General features: G+C 40.1%; 1 protein-coding gene across 12 annotated transcripts in view; it reads right to left on the bottom strand.

The window, feature by feature from the left end:
- Positions 1-23295, bottom strand: part of Tacc1 (transforming acidic coiled-coil containing protein 1) — a 111092-nt gene that overhangs the window by 33649 nt on the left and 54148 nt on the right. For 4 of the 12 annotated variants that reach the window (XM_047548232.1, XM_047548226.1, XM_047548230.1 and 1 more), the window contains exon 2: positions 20225-20340. The exons of 1 other annotated variant lie outside the window; for it this stretch is intronic. Coding sequence is in view for 10 of the 11 variants with exons in the window: in XM_047548226.1 (XP_047404182.1) it covers positions 20225-20340 (116 nt within the window). In the remaining variant the exon portion in view is untranslated. Of the gene's footprint in view, positions 1-20224; positions 20341-21312; positions 22131-23295 lie in introns of those variants that run through there. 7 more of the 12 variants (XM_047548224.1, XM_047548227.1, XM_047548223.1 and 4 more) reach the window with 7 other exon arrangements.

A 23295-nucleotide genomic window follows, 5' to 3' on the forward strand; every position in this document is an offset into this window, starting at 1 on the left:
AAAAAATCATGAACAAATATGAAGGTCCATAGATAAATGTTAAATCAAGATGGCTGTGTCTGTAAACAACTAATAGGTTTAGCCCAGAAAACGAGGAACATTAACAGAGTCTGTGAATATTTTAAGGGTTGCTTGAAGTAAAAGGGATTAGAATTACTGTCACATCAAAGACAAAATAAGGATTATGTGGACAACAGTTAATATAACAAAGAGAAAACTAACAGAACTAACCAAAAATATAATGGCTGCAAAGAGAAGCCAGCACCCTATCCCTCAGAAATGGTAAAGAATGGTTTTTACGCAAGGCCAATTCAGTGCCCCTAAGGTTTTTTTTTCTAAGTTTATGCTTCTGAATCCCTTCTGGAAATGAATGAAGAGTCATGACTCAATCACAGAGAATGTTTGGATTAGGGGTCAGAGGATCTGAGCAGTAGTACTGGTTTTGTTGTTAACCAACCTGGGGACTTTTTCAAGTCACTTTAGCAATCTGGGCTCAGTTTCCTCACTGAAAAAAAAGAAAAGTTTGAGCTAAAAAGATCCTGAGAGTCCCTTTATACAGTCTCAAGATTCTAAATATTTAAAAGATTTATAATAATTAAAAGGTGAAACTCTATATTATAATCTATAAACATGTTTTCTGAATGGTTCACCCACCCCTTTCATTCATGGATTCACTGGGTAATTTAACAAATTGTGTGTGTGTGTGTGTGTATGTGTGTGTGTGTGTGTGTGTGTGTGTGAGAGAGAGAGAGAGAGAGAGAGAGAGAGAGAGAGAGAGAGAGAGAAAATTGGGATCTATGCTAGGCAATGGCAATTCAATAGCAGGCAAAACAGATGAGGTCTCCCTTCTTATGGGGAAGACATTGATTAAATGACAACTGAATTAGCAGGGCGTGGTGGCACATACCTATAATCCCAGTGATATGGGAAGTTAAGGCAGAAGAACACAAGTTCAAAGTCAACTTTAGCAAATAAGCATCCTGTCTCAAAATAAGAATTTTAAAAAGGGATGGGTGTATAGCTCGGTGGTAAAATCCCAGAACCAAGGGGGAAAAATAGTGAATGAAATGGGGGAGAAAAGAGGCTGGAAAAAATAGAAAGGCATCATGCTTGCAGAGTCCTACAGGCCTTGTCAAGAATCTGGCTTTATCTTAAGAACAACAAAAAGCCACAAAGGGTTTTAAGCAGCAGGGGATACAGTCAGATTTATGTTTTAAACAGTACACTCCAGTTGTAGTGTGGGAAAGGATTGGAAAAGGGTCAAAATGAAGTAAAACTGTTATTTTGGAGTCTTCAATGAGGGTGGTACTAATAAAACAAAAAATATATTTGAGAGAGTAAAAAAGAAGGTGTTAAGATTGGTAAGTTATATGTGGAATTGAGGTAAAGGAATTTTATCAAAGATGATTTGTAAGTTTTTAGCTTTTGAAACTAGATGAGGATAGCACCAGTCAATGAGATTCAGGAAACACTAGCAAAAGAGGCTGGGGCTATTGCAGTAGGGCCATGAGTTTGTTCCTGGATTTGTTGAGAGTTATTTCAGGACTTTGCAGTAGAGTTGTTGAGGAGGTAGCAAGCTCAAAGAGGAGATCTGGGCTGTGAATCATCTGATACAATTAAAGACAAAGATGTAGATATGATTACTACAATTTAGCAAGGCCCTAAACAACTTAGGGAGACCCTGACTCAAAATAAAAAATAAAAATGACTGGGGATGTGGTTCAGGGGTTAAGCCTCCCCGGGTTTAATTCCTGGTGCCAACCAACCAAGATACAAAAAAACAACAAAATTAAAAAACTCTGCTGATGTAGCTCAGTGGTAAAGTGCCCCTGCGTTGAATCCCTAGTACTACGATTAAAAACAACAACAAAAACAAACCCCAAGTCTTAAGCAACAACAACAAAAAAAGGGTGGGGTGGGTGTAGTACAGCAAAATCTTGATCACCGCAGGGGGGAAAAAATAGTGAGCTTTTTAAGTTTCTCTCTCCCTTTAACCTCTCCCTATCATGATCCCTAAACATTGACCACATTCTCCCTCACAGGATCTCTGAGCCTTAATAATCAAGACCTCTGTGAAGAGTAAAGGGCAACCTTGAAGTAAGGAAAGTAGTGTTACCAACACTCAGATCTCAGATCTCTCTTTTTTCCTTCCTTCTAGATTCTATTATTCATTCACTTCTTGGGGTTCTTTTTCTCTTGTTATCCAAATGCTTTGACCATCAATTCCATACTTCCCAAAGAAGGAAGTCTATGAGAATCACCTTCTACTCAACTCTCTCCTAGCCTTTTATTTCTGCCCTAATCTCCATGAGAAAAAGGGCAAAGTCTTCTGGGCCTCCAGTCTCTCCTTTGAGATCCTCCTTCCTCTTACCCATCTCCTGCTTTTACTAAACTGAGAACCTGAAACTCTAGAAAGGGAGGACACAGGGACAGAGAAGGCAGCCTGAGAACTGGGAAGGAAGGAAGAACAAAAAAGAGCAGACACCTCAGTGTAAGGCAAAAGTTGGAACCCAGCCCTGCCCCAGTACCTGTCCTTGGACACCTGTGGCTCTACTGGTTAAGGAAGGCCCTTCCTGCCATTTCTAAACTCCCACCTGCCTTCCTCAATCTACAGCCAAGAGGATAGTACCAGATATGGAAACAGACCAAAGGGCTTTGTGTCAAACAGCCTCAGCACCACACACTGCTCTTACTGTTATCTGTGTTCTCATATCCAGCAGTCAAATGGCTGGGAATTGAGATTTATGCAATGTTTGGGTGGGTGTCACGGAAGCTGTATTTGCTACACCATAAAACATGCTGCCTTGCCATGGAGGAATGAGGAAGGAAAACAGACACCCCTCATCTGGCTTCAGTCCCCAGCCTGAGGAGACAGCCGGGGAACTCTGCCAAAAAGACACCCGGCCCTGTCATTTCTTGACCAGCTCAGGGCAGAGGCCCAGTTCTACATGTAAGAGACCCCACCTCAGTCCAGTGTCTTGTCACCAAAAAAGAAAGTACTAAAAGTATGGAGGGAGTGGGTAGGAGAGGATTGCTCATTTAATTAAACCAGTTTGGGGAGCTGTGAGAACATAAATTAACCACACAACTTAAAAAGGAATGTTTGGGTAAGATTTTATTTGATGTTACAGTGTCAATCAGTGAGCGTCCTGGAACCAGTTGACCCATACACCTAGCTCTGCCCTAGAACACAACCTAAACTTCTTGAATCACACGACAAGTAACTTTTTTAAAAAAATTTTTAGTTCTAGCCACCTACAATGCCTTTATTTTGTTTATTTATTTTTTGTGGTGCTGAAGATCAAAACCAGAGCCTCACACATGCTAGGCAAGCCCTCCACCACTGAGCCACAACCCCAGCTCCAATAAGTAACTTTTAATAAAGAATAAAACATACAAATTCTCAGGAGGCTCCAGTTCTCCCATCTTCTACAATTCTCAGTTCTAGCTATAGCTGTCAGTCCTTACTTTTCATCTGAAAGCAGTTATGTAACTAACCTACCTCTGTACATGCCTTCCCCTTTTCACAAAAATCATGTAGTTCCTAAAAGCCTTCTTCCAGGGAGCTTTCCAGCACCTTCCCAGAATGCATTTGATGAGTTTGATTCTGACAAGCTCAGCACTGCCTGGAGGCTTGGTGAACACAGTCAGTTAGAGATTAGGTCTGGAGATAGAGTCAGAGCAAACGGAGGAAATCCAAAAATAAACCAACACTTTCAATTCTGTTGCTGTTAATGAAATTCTTCCTTTCAATAATCAGCCTTCTCCAAACCTAAGGCTGCATGAACTGCCCACGTGCTCTTCAACAGTAGATGCCTCTGATGCTTATTCAGGATAAAGACTATTTTCATGTAATAAGAGTTCTTTTCTCCCTAGTATTTTTAAAAGAAAAGGCATAGAATAGCAAGATGTTAAGAATTTAGGGAAACATAACATTCTAGATTATGCTGAAAATATACGGGGTTTAAAATACAAGTTTATGAAGAGCCTTGAAGTCTTAAAAAGGGGAAATTTCATTATTTCAAAATATTTTTGAAACTCAGAAGTTTTCAATTAACAAACACTGAGAACTTACTTTGTTAGGTGCTTTAAGATATATAATCACATTTAAGAACACATAAAAGAGCAAGCACTTGGAAAACAATGTCCTTGTGTATGAACACTTCAGATGTGACATGTTCTCAAATATGGTTTGATTTTTCCCTCCCAGATTTTAGCTTTATGCTGAAATACTGCCTGTCAGCTCCTCTTAGATTTGTTCATTCCATCATTTCCTCTCCTTTAGCTACAGATGACCCTTTTTATGGGTTTCTAAACATCTGTTATGACAAATGAGAAAGCTGCCAAAACTTGGACAAGCCTCCTGAATCTCAAAGACATACACACTGGCTCTCTTTCTGACCTTAAAATTCACAAACAATATCTCACATCCAAGTGGCTGCAGGATGGGGGTTGGCCACCAGAAAGATCAAATGCAAACATGTGATTAGAAGGTGGAATCAATCCCCTGTGGCTATCAAGAAATGACTCAACTATAATAAAAATTATGAGAATGTGATCTCTCTGTCAAAATATCTGAGTAGGCATCTCAGGCAGGCCAGATATCTCCAACAGATGGAACTATTCCTACCTCACGACTATGTTCTGATCTCACTTGGGGAGTTGAACTCACACCTTCACACAATTCCTGACACTATAATGTGACAACTATAAAACACGACTGCTGACAACTATAAAACAGGACCCTAGGAACCAAGCTACTGGCCTAGATTTCTGAACTCTGGCCCAAAGTGTGGATCTCTGCTACTGAAGACCACATAAAAGATATGCAGAAGATGCCACAATCCTTCTCACTTAAAACCTAATCTCCTTTTACCCCATGTGGGTAGAAGAGACTAGCACTGATACTGAATTTTACAAATATATAAAACCAATTGACTGGTAAGTCACAGTACTAAGAAATCGTACATAAAGGTTCAAGCCAGATGTTCAATGTCAGCACTCTGTAATTAGCTTAAACTCATAGCTTTATAAGGACTTGCAGTCCTAAATCAAATCACAGAATATTTTCTAAGACAACTATGGACCCACTACTACAGGTCCTGCAAACTGTGCTAGGCTCTGGCACAAATGAACCACAGAGTAAGTCCACTGGCTTATAAACCTGTTAAGGAGACAAAAACTACACTTACAGCCCCTTTGGATAACAGGCAAGAGCTGAATCGTGAAGTGATAACTACCATCTTCTCATGTGATTGCCACCTCATGGTGCAAACATGTTTTTACACAGAAAACACTACCACTGCTGAACTTCTGATTTTAAAGTGGTCACTTCCTGCATCACTGACTTCCCTTTCTAAATAAGTTACTTCCTTTTTGCATTGGCCTTTTTATTCAGAAAAGTAATACATATACTTAGAAGCTTTATATTTGAAAGCCTACTAGACTGCATTTCAAAAGAAACTTTATCACTGATTTAGAAGCAAGATGTGTGGGATGAATGAATACAGCATTATCTAAGGGATGGGGGCTACTGGAAAGGTAGGAAACCAATGACTGGAGCAAGCTCAGCATTTCCTCAGAGAAGAAAGGAAACAGCAATACTCAGTGCCAGTTAGAAACTGAATGGGTCAGAGCCTGGGATAAGAGCACGAGTGCCTTTTGACCCTGATAATATTGGATCTATGTTCTGCTACCCTTCAATAAACAGAAAAAGGTCCAAAACTCATTTTAATTCTCCATTCAATGCAACCTTAGTTCATATTCGTTTGGCAACAAGGGAGACAGTATCTTTTTTGAAATACCACTCATAGAGGAGGAGCACAGCACAAATGTTGAATTTCATAAATTGTATAGAGTGGTAACACTGGTCTACTTTTGAGACTGAGTGTGAAAATGCAAAGAAATTTTTTAAATAACTCAAATTTGTTCTGGTGCAATCAAGCTGTTTTCCTAGAACTAAGAATTTAGAACAAACTAATTCACATTTACCCAGTCTTCAAAGTATTTCCATAAACATTATCTAATTTGATCCTCAAATCAACCCTATGCAAAATCCATAGTAGGGCTTTACTGATTCCACTTAAAAATAAGAAAGTGACACTAATATATAACTATGCTAACAAATTAGACAACTTAGATAAATTCCTAGAAAAACACAAACTTGAACCCGAGTCAATATGAAACACAAAATCTGAATAAATCTGAAATAAGAGATTATTACACTGATGAAAGATGATAAATTCATTTGGTAGATTTGGTGAATTCTACCAAATATTTAAATAATTAATGTCAAATGTTCATAAGTTCTTTTCAAATAATAATGGAGGAAGAGGGGCTGGGGAGAAAGCTCAGTGGGTAGGGTGCTTGCCTTGTAAGCACAAGGCCCTGGGTTCGATCTCCAGCACCAAAAAAAAAAAGGAGGAGGAAACATTTTCCAACTCATCCTGTCAATCCAGTATTACCCTGATGCCAAAACAAAAAGGGACATTACAAAGAAAAAAGCAGCAAAAAAAAAACTATAGACCAATTAATTACCTCTTGCTGAATACAGATACAAAATTCCTCCACAAAACACTAGCAACCCAAATACAGTAGCATACAAAAAGATGATATTACTGCAGGAATGCAGGTTGGCTTAACATCTGAAAATCAATTAATGTAACAGACCCTACCCTATCAAAAGAACAGGGGATAAAATTCACATGATCCTCTCAAATACACATAAAAAGCAACTGACAAAATCCACACCTTTTCGTGATAAAAACACTCAACAAACTAGGAATAGAAGAGAACTTCCTCAACTTGATAAAGGACATCTATAAACACCCCACAGCTATTATGACAATAGTAAAAGAATGCTTTCACTCAAGATCAAGAACAGGATAAGAATATTCACCCTTGCCATTTCTACTTTAAAAAGTTCTAGCCAGGGCAATTAGGCAAGAAAAAGGAATAATAAAATGTCTTATAATCAGAAAGAAAATTAATCTATCTCTATTTTCTGATGACATAATCTTGTAGAGGCACTCCTAAAAAAATCTACCAAAACACTAAATAATTAATGAATCCAACAAGGCTGCAGTTCAATATGTGAAAATTACTTGTGCATCTATACACCTACAATGAAAAATTTTAAAAGAAATTCTATTTATAATAGTATTAAAAACAATACTTAGGAATAGATTTAATAAAAATAGTACTCTAAACACTATGAGACATTGAAGAAATTAAAGAAAACATAAATGAATGGAAAGACATCCCATGTTTGTGGATCGTTAAAATCTAAGTGTTAAAATGGCAGTACTTCACAAATTTATCTACAGATTTTAAAAAATCCCCTATCAAAATTCTAGCTGGCACTGGGCACAGTGGCACACGCCTGTAATCCCAGCTGCTCAGGAGGCTGAGGCAGGAGGATGGAGAGTTCAAAGTCAGCCTCAGCAAAAGCAAGGTGCTAATAAGCAACTCAGTGAGACCCTGTCTCTAAATAAAATACAAAATAGGGCTGGGGATGCGGCTCAGTGCTTGAGGGCTCTGTGTTCAATCTCCACTACCTCTCTTACCCACCCCCAAAAAATTCCAGCTGGTTAATTTGCAAAAATTAACAAACTGATCCTCAAATTTATAACAAAATGCCAATAGCTAAAGCAATCTTGGGGAAAAAAACAAAAAGAAAAAGTTTGAAGATGTACACTTCCTGATTTCAAAATTTACTATAAAGCTAGTTGAGACAATATGGTACCAGCATGAGAGACATACGTTTAAGTCAAAGAGAATTGAAAGTCATACATAAGTCAAAGAGAATTGAAAGTTCAGAAATCAACTCTTAAAACTATGGTCAACTGATTTTTGACAAGGGAGCAAAGTTAATTCAATGAGAACAAGTTGCAACAAATGGTGCTGGGACAACTGGATTTCTATATGCAGAAGAATGAAGCTGAACTACTTTCTCACCTAAATACAAAAATGAACTCAAAATGGATCACAGACCTAACTGTATGAGCTTAAACTATAAAACTGTCAGAAAAAAAAGAAGAAAAAGAAAAGTGTAGGAGTAAATCTTTGTGACTGTGAATTAGGCAAAAATCTTAAATTTGACACCTAAGCCACAAGAAACAAAAAACAAAAAAATTAAGCTTCATCAAAATTAAAACTTTTGCACTTCAAATGATACCACCAAAAAAGTAAAAAGATAATCCAAACATCAGGAGAAATATTTACGATCACATATCTGAAAAGGGATTTGTATCTAGAAAACAAAGTATCCTTATAATATTAAAAAGATAAATGACCCAATTAAAAAGTAGGGAATCTGAATAGGCATTTCTCTAGAGAATACCTTAGAATATCCAGGGCTAACTAAAGGGAAAGCTGCACCTCTGTGTCTACAACATTACAGGCCAGCTCTGTCCATCAGGCAGGAAAGGTCTCCACTCGTGTCCTCATGCACATCACTGCAGAGGAGAGTATCTCTCTCCATTTGTACTTCAGATCTCCACCAAGGGACTCTCTGGCCCTTCCTTGGTCATGTGCGTTCCCTGGTCATGTGCCTGAGAAGGGCTGTGCCAGGGTGTTCTGACCAGTCAGAAGGAGCCTGAGGTAAGTATCTACCCTGGGGTCAGGGGTTGTGGGGAAACACATAGAAAGACTGCTCCATGGGAACATGTTGGGTAAGATCAGGGTGCTGGTTGAATAAAACACTGTCACTATGTCCACTCTTTGGGGCCAAAATAAAAAAAAAAAAAAATCCAGGGCTGAGAATGTATCTCAGTGATAGAGCTCTTGCTTATTAACATGCACAAGGGCCTGGGTTCAATTCCGAATATCACAAAAACGAATAAATATGTTCAACATCATTAGTCATTAGGGAAATGTAAATCAAACTCACAATCAGATACCACTTCATATTTAGTAGGATGAATATCATTAAATAGATAATAATAAGTGCTATAATGCTGGTCAGAATATAAAATCATACAGCTATTTTATAAAACTGCTTGGCAATTCCTCAAAAAATCAGACACAGAATGACAATATGACCCAGGAATTCCACTTGTAAGTATAAACCTAAGAGAAATGAAAATATACATCAATAAATAAGAATGTTCACAGCGACCTTCTTCCTAAAAGAACCCAAATGTTAATAATCCACATTTCAATCAACTGATGGCAAATAAAATATGGTATATCAATACAATTGAGTATTATTCAGCAATAATAAGGAGGAATGAGGTGCTGGTACTTGCTACAATATAGTTGAAAACGGTACTGTCAGGAAACAGATCCAGTCACAAAAGACCATATAATGTATGATTCTAGTTATATGTAATGTCCAGAATAAATAAATCTATTGAGACACAAAACAGATCAACCTAGAACTGAGGGGGAAAGGGGATGGGAGAGGAATGGTATGTGACTGCCAGCAGGTGTAACAGGTACAGAGTTTCTTTTGGGGGTGATAAAACATTCTAAAAATTAGTTTGGGGTAATAGTTGCACAACTCTATTTAGATACCAAAAACATTTAATAGTACACCTTTTAAACAAGTGAAATGTATGACGTGAACTCTATAAAACTGGTAAAAACAAAAACAAAATAGAGGCTCAGACCCTACAGTAAAGATCAGGGCAGTGTCCTGTGATTCCTAATATAGCATTCCTCTATACCACAGATTTAACATTTCAGAAAATGCATTAAGGAGTCTCTTCTGTGTATCACTTGCAGGGACACACACTTGAGAGAGGTGATATATCTCACCATCACATCCATTTGGATTTTCAGTTTCTCTTGAGGAAGTCCACAGTGTGCTAGATAAGTTCTATTTACAGAAAGAGGTGGAAAAAAATGACATCACCCTTTTTCTACAACAGATATAACCAAGCATATGAAACATCCTAGAAATATAACAATTGTCAAGACCCAAAGTCTTTGGGTTTTGTTTTATTTTGGGGGTGGGAAGATAACTGACTTCTTCCAAGTCCTCCCTCACACATTCCCTGTTTTCCACTGTTAAAACTTCTTGGAAAGTCAAGAGGACTGGGAAACAGAACTCATCTAGCTCCCTCTATACTCTGAGCCCTACAGGGGACTTATTCCCTATCTCCCCTTTTGTATTCCCCAAATGGAAACTGAGTATACAAAAGTTGATGCTGAATCAGGGTCCACTGTGGAGTAAATAAACTGATATATAAAGGGGAATACCCTTTTCAGCTAATTATCTTTTTTATACAGAAAAGACATATATAAGTACCAAGCGATGAAGCTGCTCAGCTCTATACCATAGCTGTGTATAGGATTAATGTTTGTTGTTCTTCATTTGATGACCTTTTCCTTTTGTAGGCCCTCTGAAGGCCCCAGGAAGCCTTGGTCTTGCCCTCCTGCCCCTCCTCTCCCATGCTGAATCAAGGACTGCAGGAAGGGAAACAATTTGATTCTAGCAGGCACCATCCCTTCTGCTCAAGCAGTCTGATCTGAGAAAACTGTTGATAAGATACCCAGTAACATTTAGTCAAGAGTCTAAAATTTGAGTCCTCCCACCCAGTTTCATGTCTCTGAGTTCCCAGTCCCTCTGATTCCAGTGAAGTTAAATGTATTTTATGTATCTATATTCTCACTTAGTCAAGGCCATCAGTCTTAAAATGGGAGAAGTAGATACAATGTATTTTCCAGGAATAATCTGATTAACTATATGAAAAGGCCTTTTAACCACTGGGACCTCAGGCTACCCAGAAGCATGGAGTGGGAGAGGGGAGTCCCAAGGTCCGTGAGTCAAGGCAGGACACCCTCTTAGGTGTGCTGTAATTAAAGACTATCTCACCACCCAAAGTAGAACCCCGCACCACACACACTCTCTGATAGAACCAAGACAACTAACTGTTTAAACCCCTTCATTCCAACCCTCTCAAAAAATAAAATTGCCCAGGAGCTAAGGGAGGGCAAGTTTAGCTACTTTTTCTGAGACAGGGCATCAGCTGCCATGCTGTTCTACTGAAATAAGTTCCTAATTCCAGGGAGCTCACTCTAAGACTTAAAACTTTACTTGTAGGTAAAGAATAATCTGGTAATCCACTTGATAAAATGAAAAAGTTTGTGCTAAAGATGAAGAAAACACTTCTATTTTCCAAAAATAGCACCATATGCCATTTCATTTAAAAATAAAACAAGGAGTTGATGTAGCTCACTGGTAGAGCATGTGCTTAATAACACACACAAGGTCCTGGGTTCAACCCCCAACACCAATAAAATAAAAAATAAAAAGGGACCCAAACTCTATCCTCTGAAGGCCAAGATTATACAGTCAGAGGGTGGGGCCCATTAGAAAGTATCTGCCTACCAGGAAGCCTAATTCTTACAAGTCCCACAATGATTATGTCTTCTCACTCATGAGATGCCCAGCAGTTCTGGAACCATCTGGATTTGTTTGAGGTTACATTTCATGCAGAGTAGAAATCCTCTTCCACATATCAAAATCTGAGGGCTCTTCCCACAGGACTTCTTCATCCCCAAAGTATTCCAGCAGGAAGAGCAAGGGGAGAAAGCGCATGTGTTAACAGATGGGACTTCTTTGCAGAGATATAAAATTGTGTAACTTCAGTCTGTTGCTGCCAAACAACCATAATGTGCAATCTCTTCAGAAATAATTACTGGAGAATTCAAAATACCAACTGCCTCTCTCACAAAGTAGCAACCACCCACACAGCTGGGAAGTTGATGCTAGATAAAGAAAAAGAAGGACAAATGTTCAGCAAAAGAGGAGCTTCCAGACAAAGCAATAGCAGCCAGTACACTGGGAGCATAAGACATTTCTATATCAGGTTGACATTGGTTGAGGACTATATCACCTCACCTGCCACTTCTGTTCCTGCAACTCCAGGAAAAAAAAGGCTATAGGAAGAGTTCAGGGAGGCAGTGAAGAGGCCCCAAAGGAAGCAAGCAATGGAAAAAGATATGCAGTCTGTGAAATTATGCCCTTTGGTACAAGTGTTTTAAAAAGTAGAAAAAGGCCTTGTAGACTCCAAGATGGCCCCCAATGAGTCTCACCTGGTGATATTCACACCCTTAAGACTGACAAATGTCATCAAAAGGATACTGTGGAAACTTAGGAGAACAGTATGTGATCAGTTTACTGAAGCTGTCACAAGACACTGCAGCTTCTAATTTGCTTGCTCTTGGGACACTGAATCTTAGGGGAGCCAGTTGCCATAATGTGAGGACAATGGAGTAACCCTGTGGAAGGTTTCACATAATGAGCAACTGAGCCTCCTACCAATAGTCAGCTCTAACTAGTCAGGCAAATGAGTGAGTTAGATTAGAAGGTACTCTAGCCCCAGTCAAGTTTTCAAATGACTATATTTTTGGGAAAAATCTTGACTGCATTCTCACAGGTAACTGGAGCCAGACCACCCAGCTAAGTTGACAAATTCCTCACTTATTAAAACTACATTAAATAAATGTTTGCTGCTTTAAGTTAAGTTTTGGGGTAATTTATTACACAGTAGCAATACAGAACTCTTAAAAATTCCTTTTGGGGCCGGGCATGTTGGCTCCCAACTGTAATTCCAGCAGCTCAGGAGGCTGATGCAGGAGAATTTTGAGTTCAAAGCCAGCCTCAGCAAAAGTGAGGCACTAAACAATTTAGTTAGACCGTCTAATTAAAATACAAAATAGGGCTGAGGATGTGGCTCAGTGGTTAAGGGTCCCTGAGTTCAATCTTCAATACACCCCCCAAAAAAATTCCTTTTGGAACTAGGAATGGAGCTCATGGAATAGTACTTGCCCAGCATGCTGGAGGTCCTGGGTTTGATCCCCAGCACTACAAAACCAAACCAAACCATTCTCTTTCTACCCCAAAACAGGTGCAGAGTCCCGGAGGCTGCACACATCTCCACACACCTGCCCCTCCTCATCCATGTATGACTCAGGGGAGAAGGAAAAGCAAAAGACATTAATGAGTTTGTCTATTCTTTATTTCTGATAGTTGAAGCTAAGCATTAAGGAAGCAAAATGTTTTCAATGCAACTTCACTGCTTACCCAGTGGTGTTTTTGTTTCTTACATAATCTGTACATAAATTGTGCTGCAAACTTCTAAAATTTTTATGTTCAAAATTCCTAAAACACATCAGACATTGTATGTGCCAAATTAACACATGTGGAAGATGTATCTCCTGATTTTTTTTTTTTTAACTGTCACTTAAAGAGGATGCTTTCCCTGTCACACATTCTATTCTGGCAACATTTTAAGAACCTTTATTTCCTCTAAACCTTCTCTTCAGATAGTGAAGAGAGAGACTCACAAATTCTCTGGAGAGAAAAGCTATATAACACGTTCCAAAGAGCTCTGGATGTGTGATCTATAAAAGCAGAATTCAAGACCCAGATCCACTACTGGCAGTAAAGGCTGTGGTCCTCATTTCCCAGTAGGTGAGATGGAAATCACACATGTGTCCTATTTCATTGTATCATTGTTATAACCAAATAAGATGCTGTAAGCAAAAATTATTTGCTTCCAATACATCCAATAACTTACAATTGAAATAGAAAGTTAGTAATCTGCTAGCTGGTAATCTTAAAATGAGACATCTGCTACATTTCCACCAATGACATAAGAAAGAGGGTGCTTGGACTGCTAGGAAGAGTTTTTGAATCTGTCCAACAGAACTTTCAAGGTACATTTTGCATTTTTGAATTCATAAAATACTCCAAGTCAGGCATAGTGGTGCACAGCTATAAACCCAGATACTCTGGAGGCTGAGGCAGGAGGATGGAGAGTTTGAGGTCACCTTGGACAATACAATGAGAACCTGTCACAAAAACAATAAGTAAAATAAAATACTCTGTGTAATCATTATTCCCTTGTGAATTTGCCATCAATCTAAACCCTGGGGAATCTAATTATGTTTATGTAAACTCATAACACTAGGCTTGTGGACATGCAAAAGTGAAGATGAGCTCCTGACCACCAAGAAGCAAAGGTCTAGGTGACCTTTAATAGTCATCAGGCACGCAGCAATCGTTGCTTATCAACTCCCCACTAAGATGGCTGTCTTAGGTGGATAAGCTGTGATCTCCTCCCATCACTATTCTGGGTGTCCAAGACTGTGACAAAAAGATTATACTCCCAAGACTTCCTCTGGGCAGTATTACTGGTCACTTGAGAAGATACTATGACTACTTTTTAACTTTAAATGACTTTAGGCCACATTCATTTTTAGGTGGGACATTAAATAGCAGCAATGCAGACCCCATCTTGCTCCCTACACAACCTGGTAGAAAATGCCTCTGCCATCAGAAATTACTAAAGTAAGTTGTATTACTTTATATTTGATGTTCAGGTAATCCCAAAACAGAGGCGTGCAATACTGAAATGAGTTTAGTTATTATCATATTTCTTAAGAATGTCGTGATTTTATTAGTCATTTTAAAAAAGAAACACTGATTTGACTCTGGATGTTACTAAAATCTTTACTTTCAGCAGGGAGACTTTGCTCCCCTGCCGTGGGGCTTTTTACTCAAACACTATTGCTCCTCTGTGGTTCTCTTAGTCCCTGCAGGAAAAACTAAAAATTTTTTCCCCCAAGAAGATATTCTTTTGGGTGGAGCACCACAGAGAAGCAGAGATGCTTTCTACCATAGCTCATTTACACTGAGCTAAACAAAGCAACAAAGAAAGCAAGGCTCTCATCCTACTTACTAACTAGTTGGAATCTCTAACTTGAAGCTAAGAACATTATATGAAAAAAATGGAATTACATCCAACAGCTAAGGTTTTCAAGCCTGAACTATCACCTCCACCCCCCAGTACTGGGAATCGAACTCAGGGTGCTCTATGCCTGGGCTACATCCTCAGTCCTTTTTATTATGAAGGTCTTAGAAAGCTACCACCTGCAATCCTCACCTACCACCTACCACCTCCAATGTCTCAGCCTCCTGAGCAACTGGGATTACAGGTGTGTACCACAGTGCCCAGCTTTAAAAAAAGAATCATATAATATAGAAAAATTGAACTGTGAAAGAGCCAATCATACCCCCAAAAATAAAAGCATTAGTATAGGATATTGTCAGAGGAGACACATGGGTTGGACCGTTGGAGTAGGTAACATTAAGGATTTTATTAATCCCATTACTTCTAGGAAATTCTAATGAAGAAATCTCTTGTTGAGGACAGGTAAAGAATGCTAAACTAAATCCCTAGCAAACAAACATACTTGTGGATTTGAATGGGACACTTCAATATGCACCTAATGAAAAACGCTTGGTATGGTATTTGCTTCTATGTATAACTCAAAGCCTTAGAACAAAAAAATCTAGTCCCTAGCCAAGTATAGTAGTGGCCCCTATAATCCTAGCTACTGAGAAGGTTGAGGCAGGAGTATCCCAAGTTTGAAGATAGCCTGGGCAACTTAGCAAAACCCTGTCTCAAAATGAAAAGGGTCGGGGATGTAGCTTAGTGCTTGCCTCACATGTGTGACACTCTGGATTTAATTCCCAATACTGGGGGTTAAAAAAACAAAAAGACTAATTGTTTTATCAAGATCTAGGTCACATATATGGATCATTTAGTTATTTAAAAATACAGTACATTGACAGACCAGTTACATCATTTCCATTTTGCAAAGAAGACAAATGACCAGTCCAAATCAGCTTCTCCCTTAAATCTTTCCTAATCACAAAGGCCTACATTAATGGCTAGTGCCCACAGGTCATTTGTTACTCAAGGATAGACTTGCCAGCTTTTTTTCCTTTATTCTTGAAGTCATCATCCCAGATTATTTAAACTATATTTTTACTAAAATTGTCCTAAGTATGGATATAAGTTGAGTAACTTTTTCTGTAAAGGACCAGATAAAAAAATATGTTAGATGTTTGCCACACATTTGATCTCCATTCCTGCTACTGCAATGCAAAAGCTGCCACAGATTATTCTGATAAAACTTTATGGGTCTTGAAATATGAATTTTTAAATTTTAATTAAATTAACTTTTTGGTGGTCTTGGGGATTTAAATTAGAGGTGGCTCTACCACTGGACTACATTCCCAGACTTTTTTTTTTTTTTTTTTTTTTTTTTTGAGATAGGGTCTCAGTAAATTGAACTTAGGATCCTCTTGCCTCAGACTCCTAGACTGCTGGTGTTACAGGTGTGCACCACCTTGCCTGGCTTGAAATTTGAATGTCATATAATTTTCACACAACACAAAATATTTTTTTCAGCCATTTAAAACTATAAAACCTGCTCTTCACTGGAGGGTCATAGTGAAAAATAAATGGCAGACTAGATTTGAACCTTCAGCTATGGCCTGCTGATTCTAGCCTAGATTACCAAAACTGTGTCAACAAACTACTTTGCATTCCTCCCAAGGTCTCCAGCAGTAAACATCAGAAGATCAATCTCATTTATCTCTTTCCTTCCATTCCCAAAGGACTAGTAGATATCTTTGAAATACCTGGGCATCTAGTTAACATATCAAACCAACAGTTTTAACTAGTTGTTCCAAGGGTAATACAAAAACCCCTGCATTAAGATTCTCTTTCTGGAAGAAAAGTAACAATCTACACATATGTGAGCACGGGGATGTGGGAACTCAACTGGCAGAGTACATTCATTAGTTTTTGTTGGCTAAAACAGCTAGACAAAATCACAGCCCCTAAGCCCTCCATCCCCCAACAAAAGAAGGGATGAACTTGGAGTTAAACTTCGAAAGTCCTTTTGTAGAAAGAGTATTTCTTCACCAATATATTCCCCAGCAAAGAGAAAGACAATACAACAAAGCAGCTTAAACATCCTTTATGGGAAAAGGCAAACAGACAGCAAATCCAGAACCACAGGCCTAAACTTTACAGCCACCAGTCTGGTATTTTCAAGAAATGTCTTTGACTATAGAGTTTTATTTTACTAGTTAGTCTGAAACTAAGCTTATCTTTGTGACTTAAAAAAAAAAAATCCACAACATTATCCACTATTTAATTTCTGACAATTCTGTCATAGGAAGAATCATTATAGAGTATAGATACTGTAAGTTCCTAAAATAGTTCCAATAAAAAGAAATGTCATATGTTGCCTGCATTCAAAGAATTATGGAAGTCAGCACAGAAACCACAGGTATAAAATACGGGACATGTGCCACATATGTGAAAGCCAATATATACCAGGAAGCTAGGATCAATACAAATGTTTATGCATACTCCTGATTAACAACTCATAAATCAATCCACCCTAAGATACAGTCTTATATAATCTATATCTGCTGCCCAACCATGTCCTAGAACTAATGAAAGACTGGTTTTATCAGATACAAAACAATCAATAATTTTGGGGAAAAGGGAACTACCCAGACACAGAAATTGAACTTCAACATGAAATAACTCCTTAAGGAATTTTTGTTCACTGAAATCTTCCCTGGTCAGACCTATAGTTTCACATTTATTGTGTATGTGTGACAAGACAATTTACAGAACTCTGCACTACTCCAGATGTTATGTACAAGAAAGTCCTAACAGGACACTACCAGGCTCAAGAGCAATCATCCTACTGTTTAAAGACCTCAAATTGAGAAATTTCATAATATGTAGGGTTGTTTCCTAGACTACATACCACCATCCTCTACCTCCTACGATTAGTTTTTAGTTATGAACTATCCCACGGTACTCTCCTAATCTACAACTCTCTACAAAGAAAATGTTTTAAAAAGTTTTCCTTTCAAGCAGAAAGAAAGAGTATGAGAGTCATTGGAATAGGAAGGACCAAACAATTAAGTCTCTGTGGCTTTGGGGGCCTAGGTCATCTAGGCTTTCATTCAACTGGCAAAGAATCTGGCAGTGTGAATCAGTCTAGCAGCTGACAAAATGATGAAGAAGGGCCAGTCCAGGCTGAGGGCAATTCAAAGAAGCTTTCAGTTACTTAACATGTGCCTTATGAGCTTTATTTAAATTTGATGAGAAGACCACAAAACAGTTCTTTCAAGCTTTTAAATCTCTCTTGAGAGGAAAAAAGGGACGCTATGAGGAACGAGTGGTATCTTCATCACTGAAAGTGCTATGTAGCTTTGTGCCACACAAAAGTTCTCCATATATAAATCTGTCTGTTCTCAAGAAGTCCTGCCTAGACTAACAGCAAAACGCAGCCCAGGGCAGGTGGAAGGTACTGTAAAGAAGCACAGCATGGAGCTCTTAATTTCAAGCAAAAACAAATAACAAAAAGTTCATGTCATTTTACCAATATTTCGAACTCCACTAGAAACTCTATAACCGGAGCACCTTGACTTCCCTGGGCAACCAATGAAAGAAGTTACCAAGTAATAAGATATATTAACTGTGGAGCCAAGGAAGTCATGATCAGCTCAACAATTAGGTAACTGAAAGTTGGTTCTATCTGCCACTCTGAGGTAACAGTGTCACACACTGGGATAGAGAAAGCATATACAAAGGACATATGTCCTATATCCTATATCCTTCTCCATATAGCAGTCACAGAGCCTTTTAAGAAGGAAGTCATAATACTCTGTTAAAAGCCCCCTGTTGTGGGTTGAATTGTGTCACTCAAAAAGAAATGTTAAAGTCCTAGCTCTTGGTACCTGTGAATGTGCCCTTATTTGGAAAGAACAACTTTAGAGATATAATTAAGATGAGGTCATACTGTGTTATGGTAGGCCTGAAATTCAACAACTGGTGTCCTTATAGGAAGGCCATGTACAAACACAAACACATGGGGAATGCTTCCATGTAATAAGGCAGAGTGCAGGTTGCCACATGCCAAAGTATACCAAGGACTATCAATAACCACCAGAAGATAAAAAAGGCAAGGAAGGACTCTTCCTAGCACCTTCTGAGGGAGCATGGCTCTGCCAACACCTTGGTTTCAGACTTCTAGTTTTGATTTCAGTTCTCCAAAACTCTGATGAAATAAATTCCTGTTGAGTTAAGCCACTGTGGCACTTTTTTATAGCAGTCCTAAGAAGTTAATATACCCTCTGGTGGCTTTCCATCTCACGCAGAAAACCAAATCATCACTACAGTATGCTCTGCATTTCCTCTTACCTCCCTTACTTCAGCTCCTACTGTTGCCTGCCTAGTTACCCTACTTCAGTCATACAGGCCTCTGTGCTGGTCCTCAAACATGCTTCAAACCTTCCCACCCAAGGGCCTCACACAGCCCATTGCAGGTTGGTATTGTCTCAGACCTTTATAGATGCCATTCCTTCTGCTGAAAGGGCTCTTTTCCCAGGAATCTATAAGTCTTGCTCCCTAAATTCTCTTCTAGATCTCAGTTCCAGTCATGATATCAAGCATGCTTCCCCTAATTATTCTTCAGCATTCACTATTCTCACCCCCTATTCCCTGTTTCTCTGTCTCCTGTTTTATTCTGTTCCATAGAATTTAACTCAAGCTGACTATAGATTTTGCTTAAATATATATATATATATATATATATATATATATACACACATTTTTTTGTTTGTTTGTTTAACTCTTAAAAGAGTCATTTCCCTCCAAAATGTTAGCTCAGTGAGAGCAGGATTTCACTGCTGAATCACAACACATTCTATTTACTAAAGGAACAAGTAAATTCTATTAGCATAGGTGAAACTTTACTCAAAACTGTATGTGTGACAAAAAAAGGTTTCTATTAATTAAGTAGGACAGCAGAAGCTTTTATCAATGAAGGACAGGTTCAAGGTTGGGTTCTGAAGGGCTAAGAGAAAATCTATGTACTAGGTTTTCTTAGGTAGAATAGGGAGAGATAAGTAATTTTGAAACAGTCTTTTAAGATTTCTCCCTATCAAAAAAAAATCAACTCTTACCTATAATTTCAGTCTCTAATTTTGGTTCACACCCTAGTAGAAAACAATTTAGTCTGAGGAATTTGTGAAGCCAAATAAAAACATAACCCCACCAATGCCTTACTACACACTTTTTAAATTTTTTTAGGGGCTGTGAAAAAGGGCTGAGCAGACATGTTTGATAATGGTAATCTCATACTATAAATGCATAAACTCTAGACAGGGAAAAAAAGGAAGTCTCTGATCACCAAATGATCAAAATCATTTTGTTTACAAAACAAAAATAAAGAGTCTTCCAACTACACCAGTTTTAAAGCAGCTTTTTTTAAGCAAGGAGAAAATCCAAATTCTTTCAAGTGTTCGTAAATTAACATTTTCCCCCTTTTATTCTGCATACTTTTTAAAACTTTAAAATGAAAGCCGCAGAAAATCAAAGTTTTTCTTTACCTTGGGTTTTGGCCCCAGATCCAGTCAATCCTAATGATGAATCACAGGATTCCTTGAGGGGTGATCTGATTGGAGTTTCAGCTTCAGGGGTCTCAAAATTACCTTCAGAATCCGAGCTGCCAAGGGGGAAAAATGAGGAATTACCACTTTCAACGGTATTTCACACCCTTTACAATTTACATATCCACAAAGGTTAAAGTTCATTTTTTTTTTTCTTCCTAACTTTACCACCAATTGATCCTCTACCATTGACTGGCCTGCAGGAGGCTGCTGTGAGTTTTTTAAGCAGTGCCCTCTTGGGTTTCTCAGACTGGCATCCTGCCTCCCTGAAATCTCCATCCTCTAGAGCTTTTCTCCCTCAGCATTTTTGAAGTCATCTTTCCCTCTCACATGGGAAAAGAAAAATGCTTTCCAACGGACTCCTTTTCTCACAAGATGCCTCTTACAGAGACCTAAAAAAACATTGTTTCCACCCCAAAATTATGCTAATTCTTCCCATGCATTTTTCCTTGGTAGGCCTCTACCTGTCTGGAACTCACTCGACTCAAGATTAAGAATGCTGTCACCTGCCTTCCGCAATCACACGGGTGACAGCAGAGACCACCATTTCTCACCAGCTGCCAGCGGCCTGTCATCATGCGACCTTCTTTACCATGGCTGCGTTTTGGGGACACAGTTAGGCCCCAGGAACGACGAGGAGTGACTTCTGCCCCACAGGGAGGGTTCTAAGTGCTACTTGGTGTGTTCAATGACACTAACCCTGCGTGTGTTTGTGTGTCTGTGTGTAGGGGTGGGGGCGGAGGGATTGAAGCTTAGAGAAAGTGACCGAGGCAAACGGGGATGCGGAGAAACTGCAGATTCTGCGTTGGGTTCAGGAAGCTCAAAGAGAAACCGGGGAAAGAAAACACACAGGAAGACAGAACACCCCGAACTTTCCAGTGCACGGAGACCTGGTTAAGGCAGGGACGTAGCATTGCCACGAACATGGTTACGCGGGTGGCGACCACACACACGCACACAGAACGAGCCGCAGATGGATGGATGGATGGCAGCACGTTTGCATCTCGGCAGGGATGCTGTGTACTTGCCTGAAACTCAAGGATTTGGTCTCGGCTTGCGAGTCCTCCTCCTCGGGGTCTCCCTCGGGCCCTCCGGCCTCGTCCTCTCCGGCGGCCCCGCCGCGCACCGCAGACCACGTCCATTTCGCCCACTGCACGGGGGACAGGATCTGCCAAGGGCTGAAGGCCATGAGCACGGATCCTCGGGCTCCAGTTCCTAGGGGTAGGGGAAGGGGGAGAGCCTTTTTTCCTTTTCAAAATGGAGGGAACCGGTGACAGACGCCTGTAAGCGTTGCCAGCGGAGGCGCGGATGTGGTTCAACGAGCGCCGTCGGGGGCCCGGGTGGAGCGCTTCCTCTCAGCCGGCAGGCAGCGCCGCTCCTTCTCGTCCTCCTTCCCACGCGCTGTGGCCGTGGAGACCCCCGCGCTGGGCTCCTCTCGCCGGGAAGATGCCTCTCTCTGGGCCTCTTCAGGGGCCCGGCCCGCAGCGCTTAGCCGCTCGGGGTCTCGGGGTCTCCGACTCCCGCCTCCGAGCCGGCGGGGCGCGCATCAGCTGCCGCGGGAGCCGCGCCCCAGGAGCCGCCCCCTCGGACCATACTACTAGCGCCGCGCAGGCAGGGGCGGCGGCGGCGGCGCCAGGCCTTTGAAGTCTGCGGCGCGCGCACCGGATCCCCCCGCCGCGGCGCCACGCTGGTTGCGCCTGAACTGCGGGTGGGGGGCTTCCCAGCCGCGCCACAGGCCACCGGGCTAGGACCCCGGCGCCCCGGGCGACTCTTCTGTGTCACCGCAGAGAAAGTCCATTTTCTAAGTCCGTTTGCGATGCACTTTTCCTTCTTCCCTTATGTTTTCATTTTGCTACTGGAATTTCATGGCGTGAATGACATTGGACCGCACACAAGTTAACCCCGTATTAAAAAAAAAAAACTAGTTCAAGGCTACTGTAGACTGGTGTTTTTCCCTCCCTGATACTGACAGCGTGGAAGACTTCAGCCTGTTCATCTTCATCCCTGTCACTTCTAGGATTTGGAAATCCCTCAGCAACGCCACCAGAGTAGCCAAGGACAAGAATTTAAGATGCTTTGCCCCTCCCCAAACCGCACTATGAACGCTCTGAAGTGGCCAGGTCTGGGCTTAAGGATGCAAAATTACCCTGTGACATACAGCCTCATCAGTCTCCCATTCTCTTTTTTGAGGCTCGCTTTTCATAACTTCCAAGTCTTTGATTTCTGTCACTGTTTGCTGCGTCAGTAGTAAGCCAAGAGGCATGGTGACAGCAGATTTCGATATAAAATATCTTTATGTTTGAAGGCAAAGGGAAATGGCAGATTTTCTTCATTTTCCATGGAGGGATTTCATTTCAGAATTACTCTTCAAAATCATCAGTGCACACACTTCCAAATCAGAAGCTTCAAACATCAGGCTTAACGAGTTCCTTGCCTGGATAAGGTGTTTTTTTTTTTTTTTTTTTTTGGCTTTTTTTTTTTTCCAGAACTGCAGTGAATCCGTGATGTGCCTACAGTTTCCCACAGAGAAAGCAGCTCAAAATTTGAGGACAAGGTCACAGTGAAACTTGCAAAAGGACTGGCCATCTCCTCTGCTAACGGGATTGGCACATATATTGCTGATGAGTCATGACTGTCTTACACATTCAATAACAAAACAAAGCAAAAATACAAGATAAGGCTTGGCAGGTAGCCCTACCTTAATGGAAGTACAGGAGTAGTGGGGTAGGGGAATGTCCTGGAAAAAGGAAGGGCTGGGGAATGCGGATGCTTCAGAATTCATTCCAGTGTCTTTTCTTCAGAGATAAAAACTACCATGAATGTTCTAGGGACTACAAAAAAGTTAAGTACATTTTTTTAAGGTCTACATGAAATATACTCAACTGCTTATATCTCTGGGTTTATGCTCAAAAAATAAACCTTCAGATTACATGTCCCTTAGGTTCCTGGATTTGACACAAGTGTTCTTATTCCCTGGAAATATTCATCAGTGTAAATCTGTGTCTGGCAAA

This window comes from Sciurus carolinensis, chromosome 4, assembly GCF_902686445.1.
Source record: "Sciurus carolinensis chromosome 4, mSciCar1.2, whole genome shotgun sequence".
Classification (NCBI taxonomy): Eukaryota; Metazoa; Chordata; class Mammalia; order Rodentia; family Sciuridae; genus Sciurus; species Sciurus carolinensis.